The 26,937-nt window shown below is 45.2% G+C and overlaps 2 protein-coding genes and 2 pseudogenes across 2 annotated transcripts; all 4 read right to left on the reverse strand.

The window, feature by feature from the left end:
- Positions 1–166: 166 nt before the first annotated feature.
- On the reverse strand, positions 167–3,060 carry LOC135572068 (protocadherin alpha-8-like). The gene is made up of 2 exons (XM_065019075.1): positions 605–3,060; positions 167–221 (listed from the first exon to the last, which is right to left on the reverse strand). Exons 1-2 carry the CDS (start codon positions 3,007–3,009, stop codon positions 167–169), a joined length of 2,460 nt encoding a protein of 819 aa, XP_064875147.1. The 5' UTR covers positions 3,010–3,060.
- A 715-nt stretch (positions 3,061–3,775) lies between these two features.
- LOC135572069 (protocadherin alpha-3-like) lies at positions 3,776–6,213 on the reverse strand (annotated as a pseudogene).
- Positions 6,214–6,759: 546 nt separating this feature from the next.
- On the reverse strand, positions 6,760–9,150 carry LOC115130042 (protocadherin alpha-3-like). Its single transcript, XM_029660820.2, has one exon. The coding sequence runs from the start codon at positions 9,148–9,150 to the stop codon at positions 6,760–6,762; it is 2,391 nt and encodes a 796-aa protein (XP_029516680.2).
- Positions 9,151–9,285: 135 nt separating this feature from the next.
- Positions 9,286–12,162, reverse strand: LOC115130043 (protocadherin gamma-A5-like; annotated as a pseudogene).
- Between the last annotated feature and the right edge of the window lie 14,775 nt (positions 12,163–26,937).

A 26,937-nucleotide genomic window follows, 5' to 3' on the forward strand; every position in this document is an offset into this window, starting at 1 on the left:
CTCGTTATGATCCATACTCAAACACATTCTTCAGCAAGAAAACAATACAAAATCATCTCTGTTCAGCATAGCACGTCTTGTTCTGATGTCCACACCACTCTCACTGTATCCGTAGAACAAACCAGCCCAGCGATGGGCAAGGCCTATTCTATACAGTACCCCAACGTCAGTCTCCTTGTGTTACACTGACACCCTGCGTACCTAGGTTCTGGTTACCACATCTACGTGAAGATTTAACTGTTAAGAGATTCCATGTGAAGATATGTAAAAACAATGCCACTTATACTTGTAGTACCAGCTAAACAATGTGAAAGGATGAATGGGAAAAACAAATGGTATTGCCTCGCTCAGACCGAAGTGTATAGGGCAAAAAGAACACGTATTTAGGCAACAATAGTGGATGACTTCACCAACGTAAAACCCCCCGACTAGAATTCAGCACAACTACAGTGGACAGCTATGTTTTCCCCCGGATATTTTCAAATAACCTTCCCCATTACGCACGGACAAAACATTCCAATAAACATGAGAGCCATTTCAACAAATGACTCATCTTTACTGATATAAGGTAGGACAGAACAAAAAAACAGACAATATATAATACTTGTGAAAGCTTGAAAGAGCAACTCTTAAAATAACGCTTACCTCTCCAGAAGCTCTCCTCCTGTGTTCGGGTATCACTAGAGTATTTCCATTGGTGCCCGGGACTATAGTAGAACCTATACTCATTCTGGGTCCAACTAACATGTACCGTTTGTCTCCGGATTTGTACTGAATGCTGTGGCACAGTGTCCCGTCGTAATTCGCATCTTGCAAATATTTGGAGGAATAGTCTGTGGGTTTGGAGCACTGCATTACAATCAACACGATGATACTGATGAGAAAAAGCGTTGAAACTGACCCCAAAGTAATGATCAAATAAAATGTAACGCTGTTCTCCTCTTCGTCTTTTACTGAACTTTTAACATCAGAAGCTGCAAAAGCCTCTTTGGGCTCCACAACGTTGATAATCACAGTAGCTGTTGCTGACAGTGAAACGTTCCCATTGTCTTTTACCAGTATGACCAGTTTATGCTCAGCCTCGTCTGTCTCTGTGAATGACCGAAGTGTCCTTATCTGTCCTGTATAGCGGTCCAAAGCAAAGAGACTGTGGTCAGTAACTTCCTGCAGTGAAAATAATAACCATCCGTTATATCCTATATCAGCGTCATAGGCTCTCACTTTAGTCACCAAATGGCCTGCGTTCACATTGCGGGGAATCTCTTCCACACCTTCAGCGGAACCGTTAGCGCTGACTGGATACAAGATCACTGGAGCGTTGTCGTTCTGATCCAGAATGTACACGTTGACTGTGACGTTAGTGCTTAGTGACGGAGTTCCAGAGTCTGTAGCTGCAACTTGAAATTGGAAAGTTTTGAGAATTTCAAAGTCAAAGCTTTTTAGAGCTGAAATATGTCCGTTTTCAGAATTGATGTTCAGAAAAGAAGCCATATCATTTTGTGTCCTTTCACCTCTAACAATGTGATATGAAATCACAGCATTTTCATTCAAGTCTTTATCAGAAGCGCTTACAGAGAATATCGATGCACCAGGGGCGTTATTTTCCACTAAGTACAACTGAAGAGGGGTTTGGGAGAATTCTGGACTGTTGTCGTTCACATCTGATATCTGTACACTCAGAGTTTTGAATGTGGACAGAGGAGGCTGACCAAAATCAGTAGCTGTTATTGTGACGTCATAATAAGAAAAAAGTTCTCGATTTAAACGCCCCTTTGTGACAAAGGAATAGACATTCTCCTTAAATGACGGTTTTAACTCAAAAGGGATATTCTCCGATATTTTCAGTAGGACTTTACCGTTGTTACCAGAGTCTTTATCCGTTAAACTAATTAGAGATATGACCGTTCCAGGCTTCGAATCCTCAGATATCATGCTAGACAATGACGTCACCCCTATTTCTGGTTTATTATCATTTACATCCGTTATCGTGATGACAACTCTACAGTCAACTGATAATGGGGGTTGTCCTTTATCAGAGGCTTGCACCGTTAGTTTGTAAAACTCATTCTCTTCAAAGTCTACTGGACCTATGGCACGAATTTCACCAGTAAGACTGTTCAAATGAAACGTGTCATGAACTTTGCGCTTAATGTTTCGACCAAGTGCATATTCAATTTCGCCATTTTGTCCCTCATCTTTATCAGTGGCGTTTATGGTTAATACAGGTGTTCCAATGGGTGCATTTTCCTGGATTGTTACAGTGTAAATATCTTTCCCACAAATGGGACGATTATCGTTTGTATCAAGAATAGTTACTGTGACGTTTATGGTACCTGATCTTGGGGGGTTGCCTCCATCTATAGCTGTCAAAATGAACCAATGCATTGCATTTTGTTCTCTGTCAATGGCCTTCCTTATGATTAAAAATGGAACTTTGTCTTCGTCCCCATTATCAATTAACTCCAATTCAAAATGATCATTACTACTTAACTTGTAAATGCGCACAGAATTCAAACCTACATCTGCATCACGTGCAGTCTGGAGTTCAAAGCGTGTCCCGGGAAGGGTATTTTCTGCTATGTCTAAATGTAGATATTTCTCAGCAAAACTAGGCGAGTGGTCATTTACATCCGTTATTTCTATACCCACATAATGGACTTCTAAGGGGTTTTCAACAACGACTTTTAAGTCTATCGAACACACGCCATTGCCATCACAGAGCTCCTCTCGATCGATATTCTTACAAACGTACAAGACGCCATTGTTCTGATTTGCCTGGAAAAGAGCTTCATCAGATTCAGAAACAATACGAAACCGTCTCTCTACCAAAGTACTGACGTCAAGACCCAAATCCTTAGCAACATTTCCAACAACGGATTCCTCTTTCACCTCCTCTGGAATAGAGTACCTTATCTGTGCTGAAACCTGCTCTCCGAAGCAGAGCAGAAGAGAGAAACGCAGAACAACCCACCAGTACTCCCATCTGCGCCTTTGTCTTCCATCTCCCATCGTTAGACAGAAAAGTAAGCACAATCCTCAATGAAAAAACACAATCCTAATGATCAGATGACCAACTCATAATAACCCATAACGAAATTAAATGTTTCCGCACAGAAAAATAATAAAATGATTCTCTGACTATCATAGCACGTCCTGTTCTGATGTCCGCACAGCTCTCTCTGCATTTGGGGACAAAACAACCCAGAGAGGGGCAAGGCCTAATATACAAAAACACCAGACAGTCAGTCATTCTCCTTGTGTGACACCGACACCATGCGGACCGAACTACTGCTTGCCACGAGTACACAAGGCTCTAGAATGATTGTATATTACTGTATTAGCATCAGCAAAAGTACCTGCACGATATCATTGACACTCGTGGAGAAAAGGTTGAGAGAGAGTAAAGGGACCTGGAACAAGACTAATATGTTCATGGGAAGCAGGAATGTAGACGACTGAGAAAGTAGATACAACGTTATTCAAATCAAACAATGCACTTGTAATTAAACAGTGCCAGGGTGGACAGCTACCGCATCAGAGTTCAGTTCTTAATTATGCACAGAAATGTCGTACAACAACAGAATCACGTACAACAATGAGTTGTTGGGACCTGGTTTTGGCAAGTCACACATTAAAAAAAGAGAGATCAGCCTATCTAAACAATAATAAATAAATAAATGTTAAACGCGAGCATATCTGCCAACGACACAAATAGGATGTTAACGATTCAGCACCATCGGGGTGGACAGCAACTCCATAGTCAGTCATAAAGTCTTTAATTTAAGCACTGGAGACATTCAAATCTCAATCTATATTCGTTCAAAATGAAATGCATAGAAACCGCTCTTACCTCTCCAGAAGCTCTGCTCCTCTGTTCTGGTAACACTAGAGTATTCCCACTGCTGCCCGGGACTATTGTAGAACCTATACTCATTCTGGGTCCAACTAACATGTACTGATTGTCTCCGGATCTGTACTGAATGCTGTGGCACAGTGTCCCGTCGTAATTTGCATCTTGTAAATACTTGGAGGAATAGTCTGTGGGTTTGGAGCACTGCATTACAATCAACACGATGATACTGATGAGAAAAAACGCTGAAACTGAACCCAAAGTTATGATCAAATAAAATGTAACGCTGTCCTCCTCCTCGTCTTTCACTGAACTTTTAACATCAGAAGCTGCAAACGCCTCTTTGGGCTCCACAATGTTGATAGTCACAGTAGCTGTTGCTGACAGTGAAACGTTTCCATTGTCTTTTACCAGTATGACCAGTTTATGCTCAGCCTCGTCTGTCTCTGTGAATGACCGAAGTGTCCTTATCTGTCCCGTATAGCGGTCCAAAGCAAAGAGACTGTGGTCAGTAACTTCCTGCAGTGAAAATAATAACCAGCCGTTATATCCTATATCAGCGTCATAGACTCTCACTTTAGTCACCAAATGGCCTGCGTTCACATTACGAGGAATCTCCTCCACACCTTCAGCAGAACCGTTAGGGCTGACTGGATACAAGATCACTGGAGCGTTGTCGTTCTGATCCAGAATGAACACGTTCACTGTGACGTTGCTGCTTAGTAACGGAGTTCCAGAGTCTGTAGCTACAACTTGGAATTGGAAAGCTTTCAGAGTTTCAAAGTCAAAGCTTTTCAGTGCGGAGATATGGCCATTTTCAGAATTTATATTCAGGAAAGATGCCATATCATTCTGCGTCCCTTCTCCTCTAACTATGTGATATGAAATCGCAGCGTTTTCATTCAAGTCTTCATCAGTGGCGCTTACAGAGAATATAGATGCACCAGGGGCGTTATTTTCCACTAAGTACAACTCAAGGGGGTGTTGGGAGAATTTTGGGCTGTTATCATTTACATCTGATATCTGGACGCTCAGAGTTTTGAATGTGGACAGAGGAGGCTGACCACAGTCAGTGGCTGTTATTGTGATGTCATAATGGGACACGAGTTCTCTGTCTAAACGTCCCTTTGTGACGATAGAAAACACATTGTCCTTAAATGAAGGTTTTAATTCAAATGGCACGTTGTCTGTTATTGTAGATGTGACATTACCATTAATCCCAGAATCTTTATCTGTCACACTAACTAGAGAAATAACAGTTCCTGGTTTTGAATCTTCAGCTATTGTATTGGAGAGGGATGTTACATCAATCTCTGGTTTATTATCGTTCACATCTACTACCTTTATAATAACTCTACAGTCAACAGTCAGAGGGGCTGGCCTTTATCAGACGCCTGTACATTTAATCGGTAAAACTCATTTTCCTCAAAGTCAACTTCACCTTTCACTTTAATCTCACCAGTAATGCTGTCCAACTGGAAAATGTCATACACTTTACGTTTCACTGCTCTTCCCAGAGAGTATTCTATCGCTCCATTTAAACCGGCATCAGCATCAGACGCATTAACAGTGGTAACAATTGTGCCAATTGGGGAGTTCTCTTTTAAAGAAACGGAATATATGTCTTGATTAAAAACAGGTCGATTATCATTGGTGTCTAGAACTATGACAGTTATATTAAGTAAACCTGACTTCGGTGGATTACCTCCATCGACTGCAGTCAACAATAATTCATGCATGCAATTTTGCTCTCTGTCAAGTGGCTTACTTAAAACTAAAAACAGAAGTTTATCCTCCTCCCCATTGTCTTTCACTTCTAAATCAAAATGATCATTCTGGCTCAACCTGTACACACGGACAGCATTGATTTCAATGTCTAAGTCACGCGCTGTCTGGAGTTCAAAGCGTGCCCCCATGAGGGTATTCTCCGCTATTTGCAGATGTACGTCTTTTTCAGCAAAACTGGGCGAGTGGTCATTAACATCCGTTATTTCTACCCCGATATAGTGAATTTCTAGAGGATTTTCAACAACGATTTTCAGGTCCATCAAGCAAGCGCCATTGCCACCACAGAGCTCCTCTCTGTCCATATTTTTATGAACATACAAGACGCCATTGTTCTGATTTACCTGGAAAAGAGCGTCCTTAGATCCAGAAACAATACGAAACCGTCTCTCTACCAAAGTACTGACGTCAAGACCCAAATCTTTAGCAACATTTCCAACAACGGATCCCTCTTTCACCTGCTCTGGAATAGAGTACCTTATCTGTGCTGAAACCTGCTCTCCGAAGCACAGCAGAAGAGAGAAACGCACAGCAACCCACCAGTACTCCCATCTGCGCCTTTGTCCTCCATATTCCATCGTTAAACACACAACAAAACACGGTCCTCAACGAAAGAAATACAATCCTACCGCTCAGATTACAAACTCGAAATGATCCATACCGATACCTCAGCACCAAAAACGAACACAGTAATTATCTGTCCAACAGAACAAGTCCTGCTCGTATGTTCGCACTGCTATCGTCTGTTTGGAACAAAACAGCGCAGAGAGGGGCAGGGCCTGACCTATAAAACCAGTCTCCTAGTACTACACCGACACCATGTGGTTCGGTATTCGGTTTTCCATGACCATATGAACTTGTAGTTATTGTCTGTTTTCCAGTTGCCATAACTACGCAGAAGCAATGAAGGAATGAGAACATGTCAAAATAGGAGAGAGAGAGAGATGGACTTGTACACTTCAGTGAAGATAAATACAGCAAATGAGCTGGTGATCCAGCAACACCGAAGTGGACAGCGACCGCTTCAACAAGCTCACTTCTATTAAGCACCTTAAAGACATTCCAACGAACCAGAAAAATATATATAATCGAATGACCAAAAATATACTTTCGTACATGATATTTCAAATGTTGAAATTCTTAGAAACAGCTCTTACCTCTCCAGAAGCTGTCCTCCTGTGGTCAGGTAGCACTAGAGTATTCCCATTGCTGCCCGGGACTATTGTAGAACCTATACTCATTCTGGGTCCAACTAACATGTACCGATTGTCTCCGGATCTGTACTGAATGCTGTGGCACAGTGTCCCGTCGTTATTCACATCTTGTAAATACTTGGAGGAATAGTCTGTGGGGTTGGAGCACTGCATTACAATCAACACGACGATACTGATGAGAAAAAGCGTTGAAACTGACCCCAAAGTAATGATCAAATAAAATGTAACGCTGTTCTCCTCTTCGTCTTTTACTGAACTTTTAACATCAGAAGCTGCAAAAGCCTCTTTGGGCTCCACAACTATGATAATCACAGTAGCTGTTGCTGAGAGTGAAATGTTCCCATTGTCTTTTACCAGTATGACCAGTTTATGCTCAGCCTCGTCTGTCTCTGTGAATGACCGAAGTGTCCGTATCTGTCCTGTGTAGCGGTCCAAAGCAAAGAGACTGTGGTCAGTAACTTCCTGCAATGAAAATAATAACCAGCCGTTATATCCTATATCAGCGTCATAGGCTCTCACTTTAGTCACCAAATGGCCTGCGTTCACATTACGGGGAATCTCCTCCACACCTTCAGCAGAACCGTTAGGGCTGACTGGATACAAGATCACTGGAGGGTTGTCGTTCTGATCCAGAATGAACACGTTGACTATGACGTTGCTGCTTAGTGACGGAGTTCCAGAGTCTGTAGCTACAACTTGGAATTGGAACGTTTTGAGGGATTCAAAATCAAAGCTTTTTAGCGCGGAAATATGTCCATTGTCAGAATTGATGTTGAGGAAAGATGCCATGTCATTCTGTGTTCCTTCACCTCTAACAATGTGATATGAAATCACAGCATTTTCATTCAAGTCTTTATCAGAAGCGCTTACAGAGAATATCGATGCACCAGGGGCGTTATTTTCCACTAAGTACAGCTGAAGAGGGGTTTGGGAGAATTCTGGGCTGTTATCATTTACATCTGATATCTGTACACTCAGAGTTTTGAATGTGGACAGAGGAGGCTGACCACAGTCAGTGGCAGTTATTGTGATGTCATAATGGGACACGAGTTCTCTGTCTAAACGCTGTTTGGTCACTAAAGAATACATATTATCTTGGTATGAGGGTTTTAACTCAAACGGTACAGTATCTGACAGACTACACAACACCTTTCCATTTATACCCGAGTCCTTATCTGTAACACTAATAAGATAAACAACAGTTCCAGGTTTTGCATCTTCCCGAACTAAATTAGAGAGGGATGTCACCTCTATATCTGGTTGGTTGTCATTTACATCTGTTATCTTAATGATAACTCTACAGCTCACAGTCATGGGAGGCTGTCCTTTATCCGAAGCCTGCACGTCAAGTCTATAAACTTCTGTCGATTCAAAGTCGACCTCTCCTTTGACTCGAATTTCTCCAGTGACACCGTCTAAATGAAACACCTCGTAAACTTTACGATTCAGATCTCTGCCGAGACTATATTCAACGTCACCATTGACAGCCTCGTCCAAGTCAATCGCTTTTACTTGTATCACAACGGTGTTGATAGATACATTTTCTTCCAGCGTTACAGTGTACACCTCCTGACTAAATACAGGTCGGTTGTCGTTTATGTCTAGCACTGTGACCGTCAAATTAAGATTGGTTGATCTCGGCGGATTCCCTCCATCGATTGCTGTCAGTAATAATCTGTGCTCACATTTCTGCTCTCTATCCAGCGTTTTCTGTAGAACTAAAAAGGGTACCTTTTCATCTCCTCTATCTCTAACTTCCAATTCAAAATTAGCGTTTTGACTTAATTTGTACAAGCGAATGGAATTAATCCCAGAGTCAAGATCACGCGCAGCTGGTAGTTGGAAATGCGATCCAGCGTGTGTACTCTCCGAAATGTCCAGCCCTTTTGCTATCTCTGGGAAACTGGGAGAATTATCATTCACATCTGTAATTTCTACACCAACGTAATGGATTTCTAGAGGGTTTTCAACAACCATTTTCAGGTCAATCAAGCAGGCGCTATCACCATCACAGACCTCCTCTCTGTCGATATTCTTATGCACATACAAGACGCCATTGTTCTGATTTACCTGGAAAAGAGCGTCCTTAGATCCAGAAACAATACGAAACCGCCTCTCTACCAAAGTACTGACGTCAAGACCCAAATCTTTAGCAACATTTCCAACAACGGATCCCTCTTTCACCTCCTCTTGAATAGAGTACCTTATCTGTGCTGAAACCTGCTCTCCGAAGCACAGCAGAAGAGAGAAACGCACAGCAACCCACCAGTACTCCCATCTGCGCCTTTGTCCTCCTCCCATGGTTAGACAGAAAGTTAAGCAAAATCCTCAATGACCAAAAAATATATATCTTAATTATCAGATGACCAACTCATGATAATCCGTAACGAATCCAACGTTTCAGCACTGTAAAGGAATACAACTATTCACTGACGATCACGTCTTGTTCTGATGTCCGCAATACTCTCTCTGAATGTGTGGAACAAAACAGACCAGAGAAGGGGCCTAGTCTACAAAGTACCATATATTCTCCTTGTGTTACACTGACACCCTGTGGTCCGGGATTCTGGAAATCACAAACACTGCAAACGCTCCGAGGAAGCGATACTCGTTGTTTACGTGTTGCATCAAACCCAATAAATATACCAATTACAATCCAAATCGACCATCATAAGAACGAATAAAGGTGAAGATGGATAGATATGAGAGGTAGAGGAAGAAACTGAATTGAAGAGTTACACCGCAAAAGAACAGATAATAAACCCGAGGTAGTAGCCTAGCATGCTAATCAGTGAGTTTGTGGTAATTCGGCGCCGTGGACAGCGACCACCACAGCGAGTTTGCACACTCGGACATTATGCGGAGACAAAACAACAAGCAACAAATTCATCCAACACATTTCTCTTTATCCGACTTAATAGGCTGCAAAGAATAGAGAGAGAGTTCTTACCTCTCCAGAAGCTCTCCTCCTGTGTTCGGAGGGAACCACTAGAGTATTCCCATTGCTGCCCGGGACTATTGTAGAACCTATACTCATTCTGGGTCCAACTAACATGTACCGTTTGTCTCCCGATCTGTACTGGATGCTGTGGCACAGTGTCCCGTCGTTATTCACATCTTGTAAATACTTGGAGGAATAGTCTGTGGGGTTGGAGCACTGCATTACAATCAACACGATGATACTGATGAGAAAAAGTGTTGAAACTGACCCCAAAGTAATGATCAAATAAAATGTAACGCTGTTCTCCTCCTCGTCTTTTACTGAACTTTTAACATCAGAAGCAGCAAACGCCTCTTTGGGCTCTACAACGTTGATAATCACAGTAGCTGTTGCTGACAGTGAAACGTTCCCGTTGTCTTTTACCAGTATGACCAGTTTATGCTCAGCCTCGTCTGTCTCTGTGAATGACCGAAGTGTCCTTATCTGTCCTGTATAGCGGTCCAAAGCAAAGAGACTGTGGTCAGTAACTTCCTGCAGTGAAAATAATAACCAGCCGTTATATCCTATATCAGCGTCATAGGCTCTCACTTTAGTCACCAAATGGCCTGCGTTCACATTGCGGGGAATCTCCTCCACACCTTCAGCAGAACCGTTAGGGCTGACTGGATACAAGATCACTGGAGCGTTGTCGTTCTGATCCAGAATGAACACGTTGACTGTGACGTTGCTGCTTAGAGATGGAGTTCCAGAGTCTTTGGCAATGATGCAGAACTGGAACGTTTTGAGGGTTTCAAAGTCAAAACTCTTTAGTGCGTAAATGGTACCGTTGCCTTCGTTTATGTTCAGGAAGGATGTCACGCGTTGTCCAGTGCTCCCACCGTCCAGAGAATATACAATTTCTGCATTTTCACCATCATCAACATCAGACGCGCTTACTGAGAAAATGGGCATACCGGGCTTATTATTTTCAACGACATAAAATGTATATGGGTTTTCAGTGAATAGCGGACTATTATCGTTAACATCCACTACCTCCACTTGAATGACTTTAGTTGACACCAGAGGAGGGATTCCTAAGTCTTTAGCCGTGATTGTAATATCATACCGAGGCACCGACTCTTTATCAAGGTAATCATTGGTGACTAACGAAAAGAAATTCCATCAAGAGAAGGCTTCAGAACGAACGGTAAATCCTCCGGTAAAGAACAGACTACCTGTCCGTTTACACCGGAGTCCAGGTCGTTCATCCCCATCAGAGCCACCACGGTTCCGGGAGTTGCGTCCTCTGGAATCCGGCTAGACAGAGATGTGACGTCAATCTCAGGCCTGTTGTCGTTCACGTCTTCCACTCTGACGAGCACGTTGCAGTGCGTGGAGAGAGATACTGCTCCCTTGTCCGAGGCCAATATCTTCATCTCATACACCTGCTTCTCCTCGAAATCAAGGCCTCCCTTCACTTTTAGCTCCCCTGTTTTGCTGTCCAACTCAAATGGCTCAGCAGCCATACCTCTGAATTTACTTCGCAATGAATACTCCACCTCGCCATTCACACCTTCATCCGAATCAGAGGCATTAACTCGCAATAGAAATGCACCTTTAGGTACGTTTTCTTTTACTGTTACGGTATATTTCCGCTTATCACACACAGGAGTATTGTCGTTTACATCAGACACAGTAACTGTAACATTAAGAGTTCCTGATTTTGGTGGCTTGCCTCCATCTAAGGCCGTTAACGTCAAATCATATCGGGCTATGTGTTCCCTATCCAAAGGGCTTTTTAAAATCAAAAACGGAATTTTGCCATCCTCGCCAAAGTCCTCAATTTCTACTCGAAAATATTGATTCTGGCTTAATTTATACGATTGCAAAGAATATACGCCAGTATCTGGGTCGTGAGCTCCTTCCAACTGGAGTCGGGCTCCAGTGGTAGCAGACTCTAGTATCTCTAAGTTATAGGTTTCATCTGGAAAGGTAGGGGAGTTATCATTTACATCCATTATCTCGACTGTGACTTGGTGCATTTCTAGCGGATTCTCTATCACCGCTTTCAAGTTGATGAAACACGGCGCGGATTTTACGCACAGTTCCTCTCGGTCTACTCTGTGGTGCACTAGCAATGCACCATCTCTCTGGTTTACCTGGAAGAGGTCCTGCTTTGTTCCAGACACGATACGAAGATTCCGGTCCGCCAGTCTCGACGTGTCGAATCCCAGGTCGTTAGCTATATTCCCAACTGCCGTTCCGACTTTTAATTCCTCTTGAATGGAGTATCGTATCTGCGCTGAGATTCCTTTCAAATTAATAAAAATAAGAGCAAAATTACAAAATGCCCATCCGCTTAGCCACCGTCTTTTTCGGTTTTGCATCGCCATTGTTTAGCAGAAAAACTATTGGCCAAACGCAGAACTGACAAGATATTAAATAACACAAATTATTTCCGTTTCATGGGATCCCACTATAACTGTTTGTTATTTCCATCGTTTAGCCATTTAATAGCACTATTTAACATCCGTCTTAAAGCTGCTGTGTCTTGGCAGCTACTGAATACCTCACCCCTTCAAGAACCGTGTTATCACGCGCCTCTATAACGCACTCATGATGTAAAAGCGCCACCATGCGTCTGAGCACGGTGTGGTTCTGAATGTTCAATCACCTGTAGGCCAACATACTCTTCATCTATTCCAACACAACCACAAGTGCTCTTAGAGGGGAATTGTAATCTAAAAGCAAATAGGGAAAATTATAACCACAAATGGTTAGCCTTCTAAGTGACAAATACAGTGGGGCAAAAAAGTATTTAGTCAGCCACCAATTGTGCAAGTTCTCCCACTTAAAAACATGAGAGAGGCCTGTAATTTTCATCATAGGTACACTTCAACTATGACAGACAAAATGAGAGAAAAAATCCAGAAAATCACACTGTAGGATTTTTAATGAATTTATTTGCAAATTATGGTGGAAAATAAGTATTTGGTAAATAACAAAAGTTTATCTCAATAATTTGTTATACACCCTTTGTTGGCAATGACAGAGGTCAAACGTTTTCTGTAAGTCTTCACAAGGTTTTCACACACTGTTGCTGGTATTTTGGCCCATTCCTCCATGCATATCTCCTCTAGAGCAGTGATGTTTTGGGGCTGTTTCTGGGCAACACGGACTTTCAACTCCCTCCAAAGATTTTCTATGGGGTTGAGATCTGGAGACTGGCTAGGCCACTCCAGGACCTTGAAATGCTTCTTACGAAGCCACTCCTTCATTGCCCGGGCGGTGTGTTAGGGATCATTGTCATGCTGACAGACCCAGCCACGTTTCATCTTCAATGCCCTTGCTGATGGAAGGAGGTTTTCACTCAAAATATCACGATACATGGCCCCATTCATTCTTTCCTTTACACGGATCAGTCGTCCTGGCCCCTTTGCAGAAAAACAGCCCCAAAGCATGATGTTTCCACCCCCATGCTTCACAGTAGGTATGGTGTTCTTTGGATGCAACTCAGCATTCTTTGTCCTCCAAACACGACAAGTTGAGAATTTACCAAAGAGTTATATTTTGGTTTCATCTGACCATATGACATTCTCCCAATCTTCTTCTGGATCATCCAAATGCTCTCTAGCAAACTTCAGACAGGCCTGGACATGTACTGGCTTAAGCAGGGGGACACGTCTGGCACTGCAGGATTTGAGTCCCTGGTGGCGTAGTGTGTTACTGATGGTAGGCTTTGTTACTTTGGTCCCAGGTCTCTGCAGGTCATTCACTAGGTCCCTCCATGTGGTTCTGGGATTTTTGCTCACCGTTCTTGTGATCATTTAGACCCCACGGGGTGAGATCTTGCGTGGAGCCCCAGATCGAGGGAGATTATCATATATATATTATATATATATTATGTCTTGTATGTCTTCCATTTCCTAATAATTGCTCCCACAAACCAAGCTGCTTACCTATTGCAGATTCAGTCTTCCCAGCCTGGTGCAGGTCTACAATTTTGTTTCTGGTGTCCTTTGACAGCTCTTTGGTCTTGGCCATAGTGGAGTTTGGAGTGTGACTGTTTGAGGTTGTGGACAAGTGTCTTTTATACTGATAAAAAGTTCAAACAGGTGCCATTAATACAGGTAACGAGTGGAGGACAGAGGAGCCTCTTAAAGAAGAAGCCTCTTACAGGTCTGTGAGAGCCAGAAATCGTGCTTGTTTGTAGGTGACCAAATACTTATTTTCCACCATAATTTGCAAATAAATTGATTAAAAATCAATTGATAAAAATTGTCTGTCATAGTTGAAGTGTACCTATGATGAAAATTACAGGCCTCTCTCATATTTGTAAGTGGGAGAACTTGCACAATTGGTGGCTGACTAATTACTTTTTTGGCCACACTGTAAGTCATTATTGCAATACACCAACGAGTATCGTCTAACTCCTTCATCACTGTGTCTGATATCCTGATGCATGTTGTGGATATCATGATGCATGTCGTGGATATCATGATGCATGTCGTGGATCGCATGCCCTGGCTTGGAAGTACTTTAGAATGTAATCGAACAAGCTTTCCATTACTGATCAACCTAATTGTACCACTTCTTACAATATACATTATTTATTTTATACTTTGAGTAGGGGGTAGCCTCTTTATACCACAACTTTAAGAAGTCAATCACTGCTCTTAAAATTCAAATAATAGCCAAAATAACATCTAAATGTCATATGACAAGAAATATAGTCAGTAAGTCACAATGTTACAATCACTGTAATGCCACTTAACTTCCCTAGGTTTGTGTTGTGTTGTTCTAGACAGGGCTATTAGCGCCACCTGTCATGTTCCGCTTTTGCAACGGTAAACAGCGACACCCTATGGCTGAGAGTGGTAGGTTCAGTAGAGCCAATTGACTGTCTTCTTGCCCGTCACATGTGTGACAGTATAGTAACTGGCTGCATGGCTGAACCCTAAGTGCAGACAAGACCATAGCAGTCTGAACAACCCAAATTCACGGACAGAACGAACCCCCCCCCACACACACACACTGGTGTCTGCATTTCTCTCGCTCCTCTATTCTCTATTTTGTCCCTCGCTCTTCAACACTGCCATTTCGAAAGAGTACTGCAATGACGTGTGTTTTCTGCTATTTTGAAACGGCCAGTTAATGATTGTATACTTATTTTCAACAACACTGCTGAATTTAAATGTTAAATCACTGCACTGAAAGCTCTGCAGATGATATATGCGTTACCAGGATGCTGCATCGCGAGCTGAGGCTTGTCACGATATCAAATTACAGGCTGCTTCAAAGCACACCACCAGCCCCTGCAGCTCGTTGCCCTGGCAACTGAGCTCCGAGAGGCAGGTCGCTGTCCTTGGTGCTGAAAGAAAGCAGGCCCGGTGGGAGAAAGAAAAAAGGGAGAGGGATGAAGGAGCAATGCCTGCGGTAGACAATGACATTTACGGGTATGTTTTCTCTTTCACGCTTCTCCTCCTTTATGTTACAAGGTTTGTGTAAAATATTCCTCAATTGTCCACTCACTCTCTTATATCCCCCCTCCTCTCCGCTTAGATTTAGCACATTAAGAGACATACTGCCGTCGCCTGGATACAGGGAGAATGAATCCCGCTATTGTTTGGCCAAGGGAAGATAAATATGTGCTTGTGTAACTCAATGCAAGGTTTCAGCACAGTATAAGCCTAGATGTTTGATGGCCTTGCTATTCATGTATGAAACTAAAACCATACACAACCTTCCCAAGCTACCAAAGACTTACCATAAACCCCCATAACGCACCATTCTGGAACCTGTGGTTCTATCCTGCACTATCCCACCTTCACTTCCCCCTCTGTCACTCGATCCCTGCCCTAAGCATCAAGCCCTCCCCTGTGTGTGAAGGCTCATATGTGGCAATCAGGAGGTAGATACAGAGGCAGTGTGGATGGAGGCACCGTGGGCCTGCTGTGCGATGATGTCACAGAGGATAGAACACAAGGATATTGACTAGCGTTTGGTGTGCTTGAAGAGGCTTTAAATTACAATGCATGTAAAGTATGTGGACACCTACTCGTTCCAAAATCATGGGCATTAATATGGAGTTGGTCCCCCCTATGCTGTAATAACAGCCTCCACTCTTCTGAGAAGGCTTTCCACTAGATGTGGGAACATTGCTGCGGGGAATTGCATTATGGACGACGGTTACTGAAGTTGGGCGATTAGACCTGGCTCACAGTCGGCTTTCAAATTCATCCCAAAAGTGTTCGATGGGGTTGAGGTCAGAGTTCTGTGCAGGCCAGTCAAGGTATTCCACACCAATTTCAACACACCATTTCTGTATGGACCTCACTTTGTGCACGATGGCATTGTCATGCTGAAACAGGAAAGGGTTGCCACAAAGTTGGAAGCACAGAATCGTCTAGAATATCATTGTATACTGTGGCGTTAAGATTTCCCTTCACAGCAACTAAGGGGCCTAGCCTGAACCATGAAAAACAGCCCCAGACTATTATTCCTCCTCCACCAAACTTTACAGTTGGCACTATGCATTCAGGAAGGTAGCGTTCTCCTGGCATAGGCCAAACCCAGATTCGGCGAGCTTCACACCACTCCAGCCGAAGCTTGGCATTGCGCATGGTGATCTACGGCTTGTGTGAGGCTGCTCGGCCATGGAAACCCATTTCTTGAAGCTCCCGACAAACAGTTCTTGTGCTGACGTTGTTTCCAGAGGCAGTTTGGAACTCGGTAGTGAGTGTTGCAACTGAGGACAGACAATTTTTACACTCTGCATCCTTCAGCACTCGGCGATCCCGTTCTGTGAGCTTGTGTGGCCTACCACTTCGCGGCTGAGCCGTTGTTGCTCCAAGACTTTTCCACTTCAGAATAACAGCACTTACAGTTGGCCTGGGCAGAAATTTGACGAATTTGTTGGAAAGGTGGCGTCCTGTGATGGTGCCACGTTGAAAGTGACTGAGCTCTTCAGTAAGGCACTGTTAATGTTTGTCTATGGAGATTGCTTAGCTGTGTGCTCGATTTTATACACCTGCCAGCAATGAGCGTGGTTGAAATTGCGAATCCACAAATTTGAAATATTATTTTGTATATTTAGTGTATGAATGGTTTCCGTCTAGTTTGGTTGAGTAAGAGGAGAACCACACAGGCTCAAGTAGAGTGAGGAGAGACGCTCAAAGTGAGGTATTCTGCAATTAGCCTGTGATCTTTGCTGCTGGCTGTGTGTTCTTGGCGTGTTCGTGGCTCACAGCAACACAGCAGCAGTGTAGCGGTATTTAGGCAGCATAGGCAGGGTGGGAGTATCCATCTGGGTCAGGAGGAGGGAGACAGAACACTGTGGAATACAGCCCTAAGTGGCAACCTTCCCAAGCCATTCACACCGCACCAGTTAACACCAACTCAAGCCACGCATTCACACCGCACCAGTTAACACCAACTCAAGCCACGCATTCACACCGCACCAGTTAACACCAACTCAAGCCACTCATTCACACCGCACCAGTTAACACCAACTCAAGCCACGCATTCACACCGCACCAGTTAACACCAACTCAAGCCACGCATTCACACCGCACTAGTTAACACCAACTCAAGCCACTCATTCACACCGCACCAGTGTATCACCAACTCAAGCCACTCATTCACACCGCACCATTTAACACCAACTCAAGCCACTTTCACCAACACCAACTCAAGCCATTCATTAACACCAACTCAAGCCACTCATTCACACCGCACCAGTTAACACCAACTCAAGCCATTCATTCACACCGCACCAGTGTAACACCAACTCAAGCCATTCATTCACACCGCACCAGTGTAACACCAACTCAAGCCACTCATTCACACCGCACCAGTTAACACCAACTCAAGCCATTCATTCACACCGCACCAGTGTAACACCAACTCAAGCCATTCATTCACACCGCACCAGTGTAACACCAACTCAAGCCACTCATTCACACCGCACCAGTGTAACACCAACTCAAGCCACTCATTCACACAGCACCAGTGTAACACCAACTCAAGCCACTCATTCACACCGCACCAGTTAACACCAACTCAAGCCACTCATTCACACCGCACCAGTGTAACACCAACTCAAGCCACTCATTCACACCGCACCAGTGTAACACCAACTCAAGCCACTCATTCACACCGCACCAGTGTAACACCAACTCAAGCCACTCATTCACACCGCACCAGTGTAACACCAACTCAAGCCACTCATTCACACCGCACCAGTGTAACACCAACTCAAGCCACTCATTCACACCGCACCAGTGTAACACTAACTCTTCATTTACACCGCACCAGTGTAACACCAACTCAAACCATTCATTCACACCCAACTCAAGCCACTCATTCTCACCGCACCAGTGTAACACCAACTCAAGCCACTCATTCACACAGCACCAGTGTAACACCAACTCAAGCCATTCATTCACACCGCACCAGTGTAACCCCAACTCAAGCCATTCATTCACACCGCACCAGTGTAACACCAACTCAAGCCATTCATTCACACCGCACCAGTGTAACACCAACTCAAGCCATTCATTCACACCGCACCAGTGTAACACCAACTCAAGCCACTCATTCACACCGCACCAGTTAACACCAACTCAAGCCACTCATTCACACCGCACCAGTGTAACACCAACTCAAGCCATTCATTCACACCGCACCAGTGTAACACCATCTCAAGCCACTCATTCACACAGCAGCAGTGTAACACCAACTCAAGCCACTCATTCACACCGCACCAGTGTAACACCAACTCAAGCCACCATTCACACCGTGTAACACCAACTCAAGCCAGTGTAACACCAACTCAAACCATTTCACACCGCACCAGTGTAACACCAACTCAAGCCACTCATTCATTAACAACTCACCACTCATTCACACCGCACCAGTTAACACCAACTAACACATTCACACCGCACCAGTGTAACACCAACTCAAGCCACTCATTCACACCGCACCAGTGTAACACCAACTCAAGCCATTCATTCACACCGCACCAGTGTAACACCAACTCAAGCCATTCATTCACACCGCACCAGTGTAACACCAACTCAAGCCACTCATTCACACCGCACCAGTGTAACACCAACTCAAGCCACTCATTCACACCGCACCAGTGTAACACCAACTCAAGCCACTCATTCACACCGCACCAGTTAACACCAACTCAAGCCACTCATTCACACCGCACCAGTGCCACTCATCACCAGTGTAACCAAGCCACTCATTCACACCGCACCAGTGTAACACCAACTCAAGCCACTCATTCACACCGCACCAGTGTAACACCAACTCAAGCCACTCATTCACACACCAGCACCAGTGTAACACCAACTCAAGCCACTCATTCACACCGCACCAGTGTAACACCAACTCAAGCCACTCATTCACACCGCACCAGTGTAACACCAACTCAAGCCACTCATTCACACCGCACCAGTGTAACACCAACTCAAGCCACTCATTCACACCGCACCAGTTAACACCAACTCAAGCCACTCATTCACACCGCACCAGTTAACACCAACTCAAGCCATTCATTCACACCGCACCAGTGTAACACCAACTCAAGCCACTCATTCACACCGCACCAGTGTAACACCAACTCAAGCCATTCATTCACACCGCACCAGTGTAACACCAACTCAAGCCATTCATTCACACCGCACCAGTGTAACACCAACTCAAGCCACCATTCACACAGTGTAACACCAACTCAAGCCACTCATTCACACCGCACCAGTGTAACACCAACTCAACCATCATTCACACCGCACAGTTAACACCAACTTCATTCACACCGCACCAGTGTAACACCAACTCAAGCCACTCATTCACACCGCACCAGTGTAACACCAACTCAAGCCATTCATTCACACCGCACCAGTGTAACACCAACTCAAGCCACTCATTCACACCGCACCAGTTAACACCAACTCAAGCCACTCATTCACACCGCACCAGTGTAACACCAACTCAAGCCACTCATTCACACCGCACCAGTTAACACCAACTCAAGCCATTCATTCACACCGCACCAGTGTAACACCATCTCAAGCCACTCATTCACACAGCACCAGTGTAACACCAACTCAAGCCACTCATTCACACCGCACCAGTGTAACACCAACTCAAGCCACTCATTCACACCGCACCAGTTAACACCAACTCAAGCCACTCATTCACACCGCACCAGTTAACACCAACTCAAGCCATTCATTCACACCGCACCAGTGTAACACCATCTCAAGCCACTCATTCACACAGCACCAGTGTAACACCAACTCAAGCCACTCATTCACACCGCACCAGTTAACACCAACTCAAGCCATTCTCATTCACACAGCACCAGTTAACACCAACTCAAGTAACACCAAGTGTAACTCAAGCCATTCATTCACACACCAGTGTAACACCAACTCAAGTCATTCAACACCAACTCAAGCCACTTCATTCACACCGCACCAGTGTAACACCAACTCAAGCCACTCATTCACACCGCACCAGTGTAACACCAACTCAAGCCACTCATTCACACAGCACCAGTGTAACACCAACTCAAGCCATTCATTCACACCGCACCAGTGTAACACCAACTCAAGCCACTCATTCACACCGCACCAGTGTAACACCAACTCAAGCCACTCATTCACACAGCACCAGTGTAACACCAACTCAAGCCACTCATTCACACCGCACCAGTTAACACCAACTCAAGCCACTCATTCACACCGCACCAGTGTAACACCAACTCAAGCCACTCATTAACACACCACTCATTCACACCGCACCAGTGTAACACCAACTCAAGCCACTCATTCACACCGCACCAGTGTAACACCAACTCAAGCCACTCATTCACACCGCACCAGTGTAACACCAACTCAAGCCACTCATTCACACCGCACCAGTGTAACACCAACTCAAGCCACTCATTCACACCGCACCAGTGTAACACCAACTCAAGCCACTCATTCACACCGCACCAGTGTAACACCAACTCAAGCCACTCATTCACACCGCACCAGTGTAACACCAACTCAAGCCACTCATTCACACTCAAGCACCAGTGTAACACCAACTCAAGCCACTCATTCACACCGCACCAGTGTAACACCAACTCAAGCCATTCATTCACACCGCACCAGTGTAACACCAACTCAAGCCACTCATTCACACCGCACCAGTGTAACACCAACTCAAGCCACTCATTCACACCGCACCAGTTAACACCAACTCAAGCCACTCATTCACACCGCACCAGTGTAACACCAACTCAAGCCACTCATTCACACCGCACCAGTGTAACACCAACTCAAGCCACTCATTCACACCGCACCAGTGTAACACCAACTCAAGCCACTCATTCACACCGCACCAGTGTAACACCAACTCAAGCCACTCATTCACACCGCACCAGTTAACACCAACTCAAGCCATTTCATTCACCAACTCAAGCCACACCACCAGTGTAACACCAACTCAAGCCACTCATTCACACCGCACCAGTGTAACACCAACTCAAGCCACTCATTCACACCGCACCAGTGTAACACCAACTCAAGCCACTCATTCACACCGCACCAGTTAACACCAACTCAAGCCACTCATTCACACCGCACCAGTGTAACACCAACTCAAGCCATTCATTCACACCGCACCAGTGTAACACCAACTCAAGCCACTCATTCACACCGCACCAGTGTAACACCAACTCAAGCCACTCACACAACTCAAACCAAGCTCATTCACACCGCACCAGTTAACACCAACTCAAGCCATTCATTCACACCGCAAGTGTAACACCAACTCAAGCCACTCATTCACACAGCACCAGTGTAACACCAACTCCAACTCAAGCCATTCATTCACACCGCACCAGTGTAACACCAACTCAAGCCACTCATTCACACCGCACCAGTTAACACCAACTCAAGCCACTCATTCACACCGCACCAGTTAACACCAACTCAAGCCACTCATTCACACCGCACCAGTGTAACACCAACTCAAGCCACTCATTCACACCGCACCAGTGTAACACCAACTCAAGCCACTCATTCACACCGCACCAGTTAACACCAACTCAAGCCACTCATTCACACACCAACTCAACTCAAACAATTCATTCACACCGCACCAGTTAACACCAACTCAAGCCATTCATTCACACCGCACCAGTTAACACCAACTCAAGCCATTCATTCACACCGCACCAGTGTAACACCAACTCAAGCCACTCATTCACACCGCACCAGTGTAACACCAACTCAAGCCATTCATTCACACCGCACCAGTGTAACACCAACTCAAGCCACTCATTCACACAGCACCAGTGTAACACCAACTCAAGCCACTCATTCACACCGCACCAGTTAACACCAACTCAAGCCACTCATTCACACAGCACCAGTGTAACACCAACTCAAGCCATTCATTCACCCCGCACCAGTGTAACACCAACTCAAGCCATTCATTCACACCGCACCAGTGTAACACCAACTCAAGCCACTCATTCACACCGCACCAGTGTAACACCAACTCAAGCCACTCATTCACACCGCACCAGTGTAACACCAACTCAAGCCACTCATTCACACCGCACCAGTGTAACACCAACTCAAGCCACTCATTCACACCGCACCAGTGTAACACCATCTCAAGCCACTCATTCACACAGCACCAGTGTAACACCAACTCAAGCCACTCATTCACACCGCACCAGTGTAACACCAACTCAAGCCACTCATTCACACCGCACCAGTGTAACACCAACTCAAGCCATTCATTCACACCGCACCAGTGTAACACCAACTCAAGCCACTCATTCACACCGCACCAGTGTAACACCAACTCAAGCCACTCATTCACACCGCACCAGTTAACTCAAGCCACTCATTCACACCGCACCAGTGTAACACCAACTCAAACCACTCATTCACACCGCACCACCAACTCAAGTCATTCACACCGCACCATTTAACACCAACTCAAGCCACTCATTCACACCGCACCAGTGTAACACCAACTCAAGCCACTCATTCACACCGCACCAGTGTAACACCAACTCAAGCCATTCATTCACACCGCACCAGTGTAACACCAACTCAAGCCACTCATTCACACCGCACCAGTGTAACACCAACTCAAGCCACTCATTCACACCGCACCAGTTAACACCAACTCAAGCCACTCATTCACACCGCACCAGTGTAACACCAACTCAAGCCACTCATTCACACCGCACCAGTGTAACACCAACTCAAGCCACTCATTCACACCGCACCAGTGTAACACCAACTCAAGCCACTCATTCACACCGCACCAGTGTAACACCAACTCAAGCCACTCATTCACACCGCACCAGTGTAACACCAACTCAAACCATTCATTCACACCGCACCAGTTAACACCAACTCAAGCCACTCATTCACACCGCACCAGTGTAACGCCAACTCAAGCCACTCATTCACACAGCACCAGTGTAACACCAACTCAAGCCATTCATTCACACCGCACCAGTGTAACACCAACTCAAGCCATTCATTCACACTGCACCAGTGTAACACCAACTCAAGCCACTCATTCACACCGCACCAGTGTAACACCAACTCAAGCCATTCATTCACACCGCACCAGTGTAACACCAACTCAAGCCACTCATTCACACCGCACCAGTTAACACCAACTCAAGCCACTCATTCACACCGCACCAGTGTAACACCAACTCAAGCCACTCATTCACACCGCACCAGTGTAACACCAACTCAAGCCACTCATTCACACCGCACCAGTGTAACACCAACTCAAACCATTCATTCACACCGCACCAGTTAACACCAACTCAAGCCACTCATTCACACCGCACCAGTGTAACGCCAACTCAAGCCACTCATTCACACAGCACCAGTGTAACACCAACTCAAGCCATTCATTCACACCGCACCAGTGTAACACCAACTCAAGCCATTCATTCACACCGCACCAGTGTAACACCAACTCAAGCCACTCATTCACACCGCATCAGTGTAACACCAACTCAAGCCATTCATTCACACCGCACCAGTGTAACACCAACTCAAGCCACTCATTCACACCGCACCAGTTAACACCAACTCAAGCCACTCATTCACACCGCACCAGTGTAACACCAACTCAAGCCATTCATTCACACCGCACCAGTGTAACACCAACTCAAGCCACTCATTCACACCGCACCAGTTAACACCAACTCAAGCCACTCATTCACACCGCACCAGTGTAACACCAACTCAAGCCACTCATTCACACCGCACCAGTTAACCCCAACTCAAGCCATTCATTCACACCGCACCAGTGTAACACCATCTCAAGCCACTCATTCACACCGCACCAGTGTAACACCAACTCAAGCCACTCATTCACACCGCACCAGTGTAACACCAACTCAAGCCACTCATTCACACCGCACCAGTTAACACCAACTCAAGCCACTCATTCACACCGCACCAGTGTAACACCAACTCAAACCATTCATTCACACCGCACCAGTTAACACCAACTCAAGCCATTCATTCACACCGCACCAGTGTAACACCAACTCAAGCCACTCATTCACACCGCACCAGTGTAACACCAACTCAAGCCACTCATTCACACCGCACCAGTGTAACACCAACTCAAGCCACTCATTCACACCGCACCAGTGTAACACCAACTCAAGCCACTCATTCACACCGCACCAGTTAACACCAACTCAAGCCACTCATTTACACCGCACCAGTGTAACACCAACTCAAGCCACTCATTCACACCGCACCAGTGTAACACCAACTCAAGCCACTCATTCACACCGCACCAGTTAACACCAACTCAAGCCACTCATTCACACAGCACCAGTGTAACACCAACTCAAGCCATTCATTCACACCGCACCAGTGTAACACCAACTCAAGCCACTCATTCACACCGCACCAGTGTAACACCAACTCAAGCCATTCATTCACACCGCACCAGTGTAACACCAACTCAAGCCACTCATTCACACCGCACCAGTTAACACCAACTCAAGCCACTCATTCACACCGCACCAGTGTAACACCAACTCAAGCCACTCATTCACACCGCACCAGTTAACACCAACTCAAGCCATTCATTCACACCGCACCAGTGTAACACCATCTCAAGCCACTCATTCACACCGCACCAGTGTAACACCAACTCAAACCATTCATTCACACCGCACCAGTGTAACACCAACTCAAGCTACTCATTCACACCGCATCAGTGTAACACCAACTCAAGCCACTCATTCACACCGCACCAGTTAACACCAACTCAAGCCATTCATTCACACCGCACCAGTGTAACACCAACTCAAGCCACTCATTCACACCGCACCAGTGTAACACCAACTCAAGCCACTCATTCACACCACACCAGTTAACACCAACTCAAGCCACTAATTCACACCACACCAGTGTAACACCAACTCAAAAGCATCTCCTTTCATAGCTTTTATTCACACTTCACAAGCAGTACATCCAGACACAGATAAAAGATTTATCAGGACATTTTGTAGAAACATCACATTTCTTTTGTTTTAAAAAGGGAATAGAAAAGAAGCTAAGTGTCTCACGCGCTGTCGAGTCTGTCCTATAGGTCACGCATGACCTCATCTCTCAGTAGGAATGATCTCATCTCACAGCCATCCCTGTCCACCCAAACACATACACACACCTAGACTCGCCAACACCTAGACACACATGCAACTAGACACGCATGCACCCAAATACACGCAAATGCACTTAAACCAAAAGTAGAAACCCATGCAAACAAAGGCAGCAGTGGGAGAATATAAACCAGGTCATGAGATGACTCTCGTCACTCAAGACTCTCTATAACCCAGAAAACAGAGACGTTTCTGTCAATCACTTAACCACACGCCCTTTGACCTTAGAGAGACATCCTGTTTGCTGACACAGAGGAATGAGTTGTATTCACACCAATCAAGTGCACATGGGAAACCCAAGACACAGTATTGTGACACCATGCCGTTGTTCAAAAACACAGCACAGGAACACAAGCTTAAGTGTAATTGGCTCTGCCAGAGTTCAGGCTAATACAGTTCAGTTTGCTGTAAATATCCTCTGTGAATAAAGCTTTCTCATGATATTTCCCTTCACGTTATCTGTAAGCCCTTTGCACTCATCCTGTCTTAGTGTATGAACGTGCGTCACTATTGCAGCACAATGATGCAATTATAGCTTATTATACAGGCCTTCCACATGACAAGATCACGACTTCATGCCACTGATAACGTTACGTTTCTCCTGTAGAGCGCAAAGATACAGGTTACGGGGTTCCCGTAGTTTCCTTTTGCTTGCTTGTTTTTCCTCACACGTAGAACGGGAATTACAACGCACAGAGATGCTCACAGCTGGAGCACTCACAGTACAATTAGCTTTCCTCAAGGCGGGTCCCAGATGTGATGTTTTAATTAAGTCAGAAACAGAAACAGAGACCATGGCCTCAGCAGCCAGGGGAGACCAGATTGGCTAGCATGCTACCGTCGCTACGCTAACTGGGCATTAAGAGTCATTAGATTCAACAGAATCAGGTTGATACTCTTACTCACCAGCCTGTCGGCCGCTGCTAAATCATACGGGTGTCTGTGAAAACACAAACACGGAATGCAGACACACACACATGCACACGCACTCACATGCGCACGCACACACACACAGACCTATATCGGTGGCACCTCTAAGACTAAAAAGAAGGAAACAGCTCTGTCCTATCCTGTCTGAGAAAGGAAGGTTTAGTTAAAAATAGGCGCGACCATTCCGTTCCTCCCACGGGCAGGTTTTTCTTCCTGACATGAATAACTGGGTGTTTCATAAGCAGTGGGTAAGTGCCCTACATAAAAGCTATGTCCTCCTCAGTCAGCACCTTAAACCAGCAGCAGGCCCGGGGCCTGTGAGGAGGAGACATGCACTCCGTTCTCAGCAGTCTGTTATCTACCTGAACCATGGATGTCTCTATACCACACAGTCAAGGGGACACAACATCTACTGTGTCTGTTACTATTGGCCATGTAACACACACACAATCACCTCTTTTGTCCAACTGCATTTTTAAAAAATATATTTTTTTTTTAC

The sequence above is a fragment of the Oncorhynchus nerka genome, linkage group LG6 (genome assembly GCF_034236695.1).
Source record: "Oncorhynchus nerka isolate Pitt River linkage group LG6, Oner_Uvic_2.0, whole genome shotgun sequence".
NCBI lineage: Eukaryota > Metazoa > Chordata > Actinopteri > Salmoniformes > Salmonidae > Oncorhynchus > Oncorhynchus nerka.

Bases quoted from the DNA above. Each gene is read 5' to 3' on its own strand.
- LOC135572068 (XM_065019075.1), bottom strand. From the start codon at position 3,009: ATGGGAGATGGAAGACAAAGGCGCAGATGGGAGTACTGGTGGGTTGTT. The intron at 222-604 runs GTATTATATATT...ATCTTCACGTAG, and splicing joins GCTCTTTCAAGCTTTCACAA to ATGTGGTAACCAGAACCTAG.
- LOC115130042 (XM_029660820.2), bottom strand. From the start codon at position 9,150: ATGGGAGGAGGACAAAGGCGCAGATGGGAGTACTGGTGGGTTGCTGTG.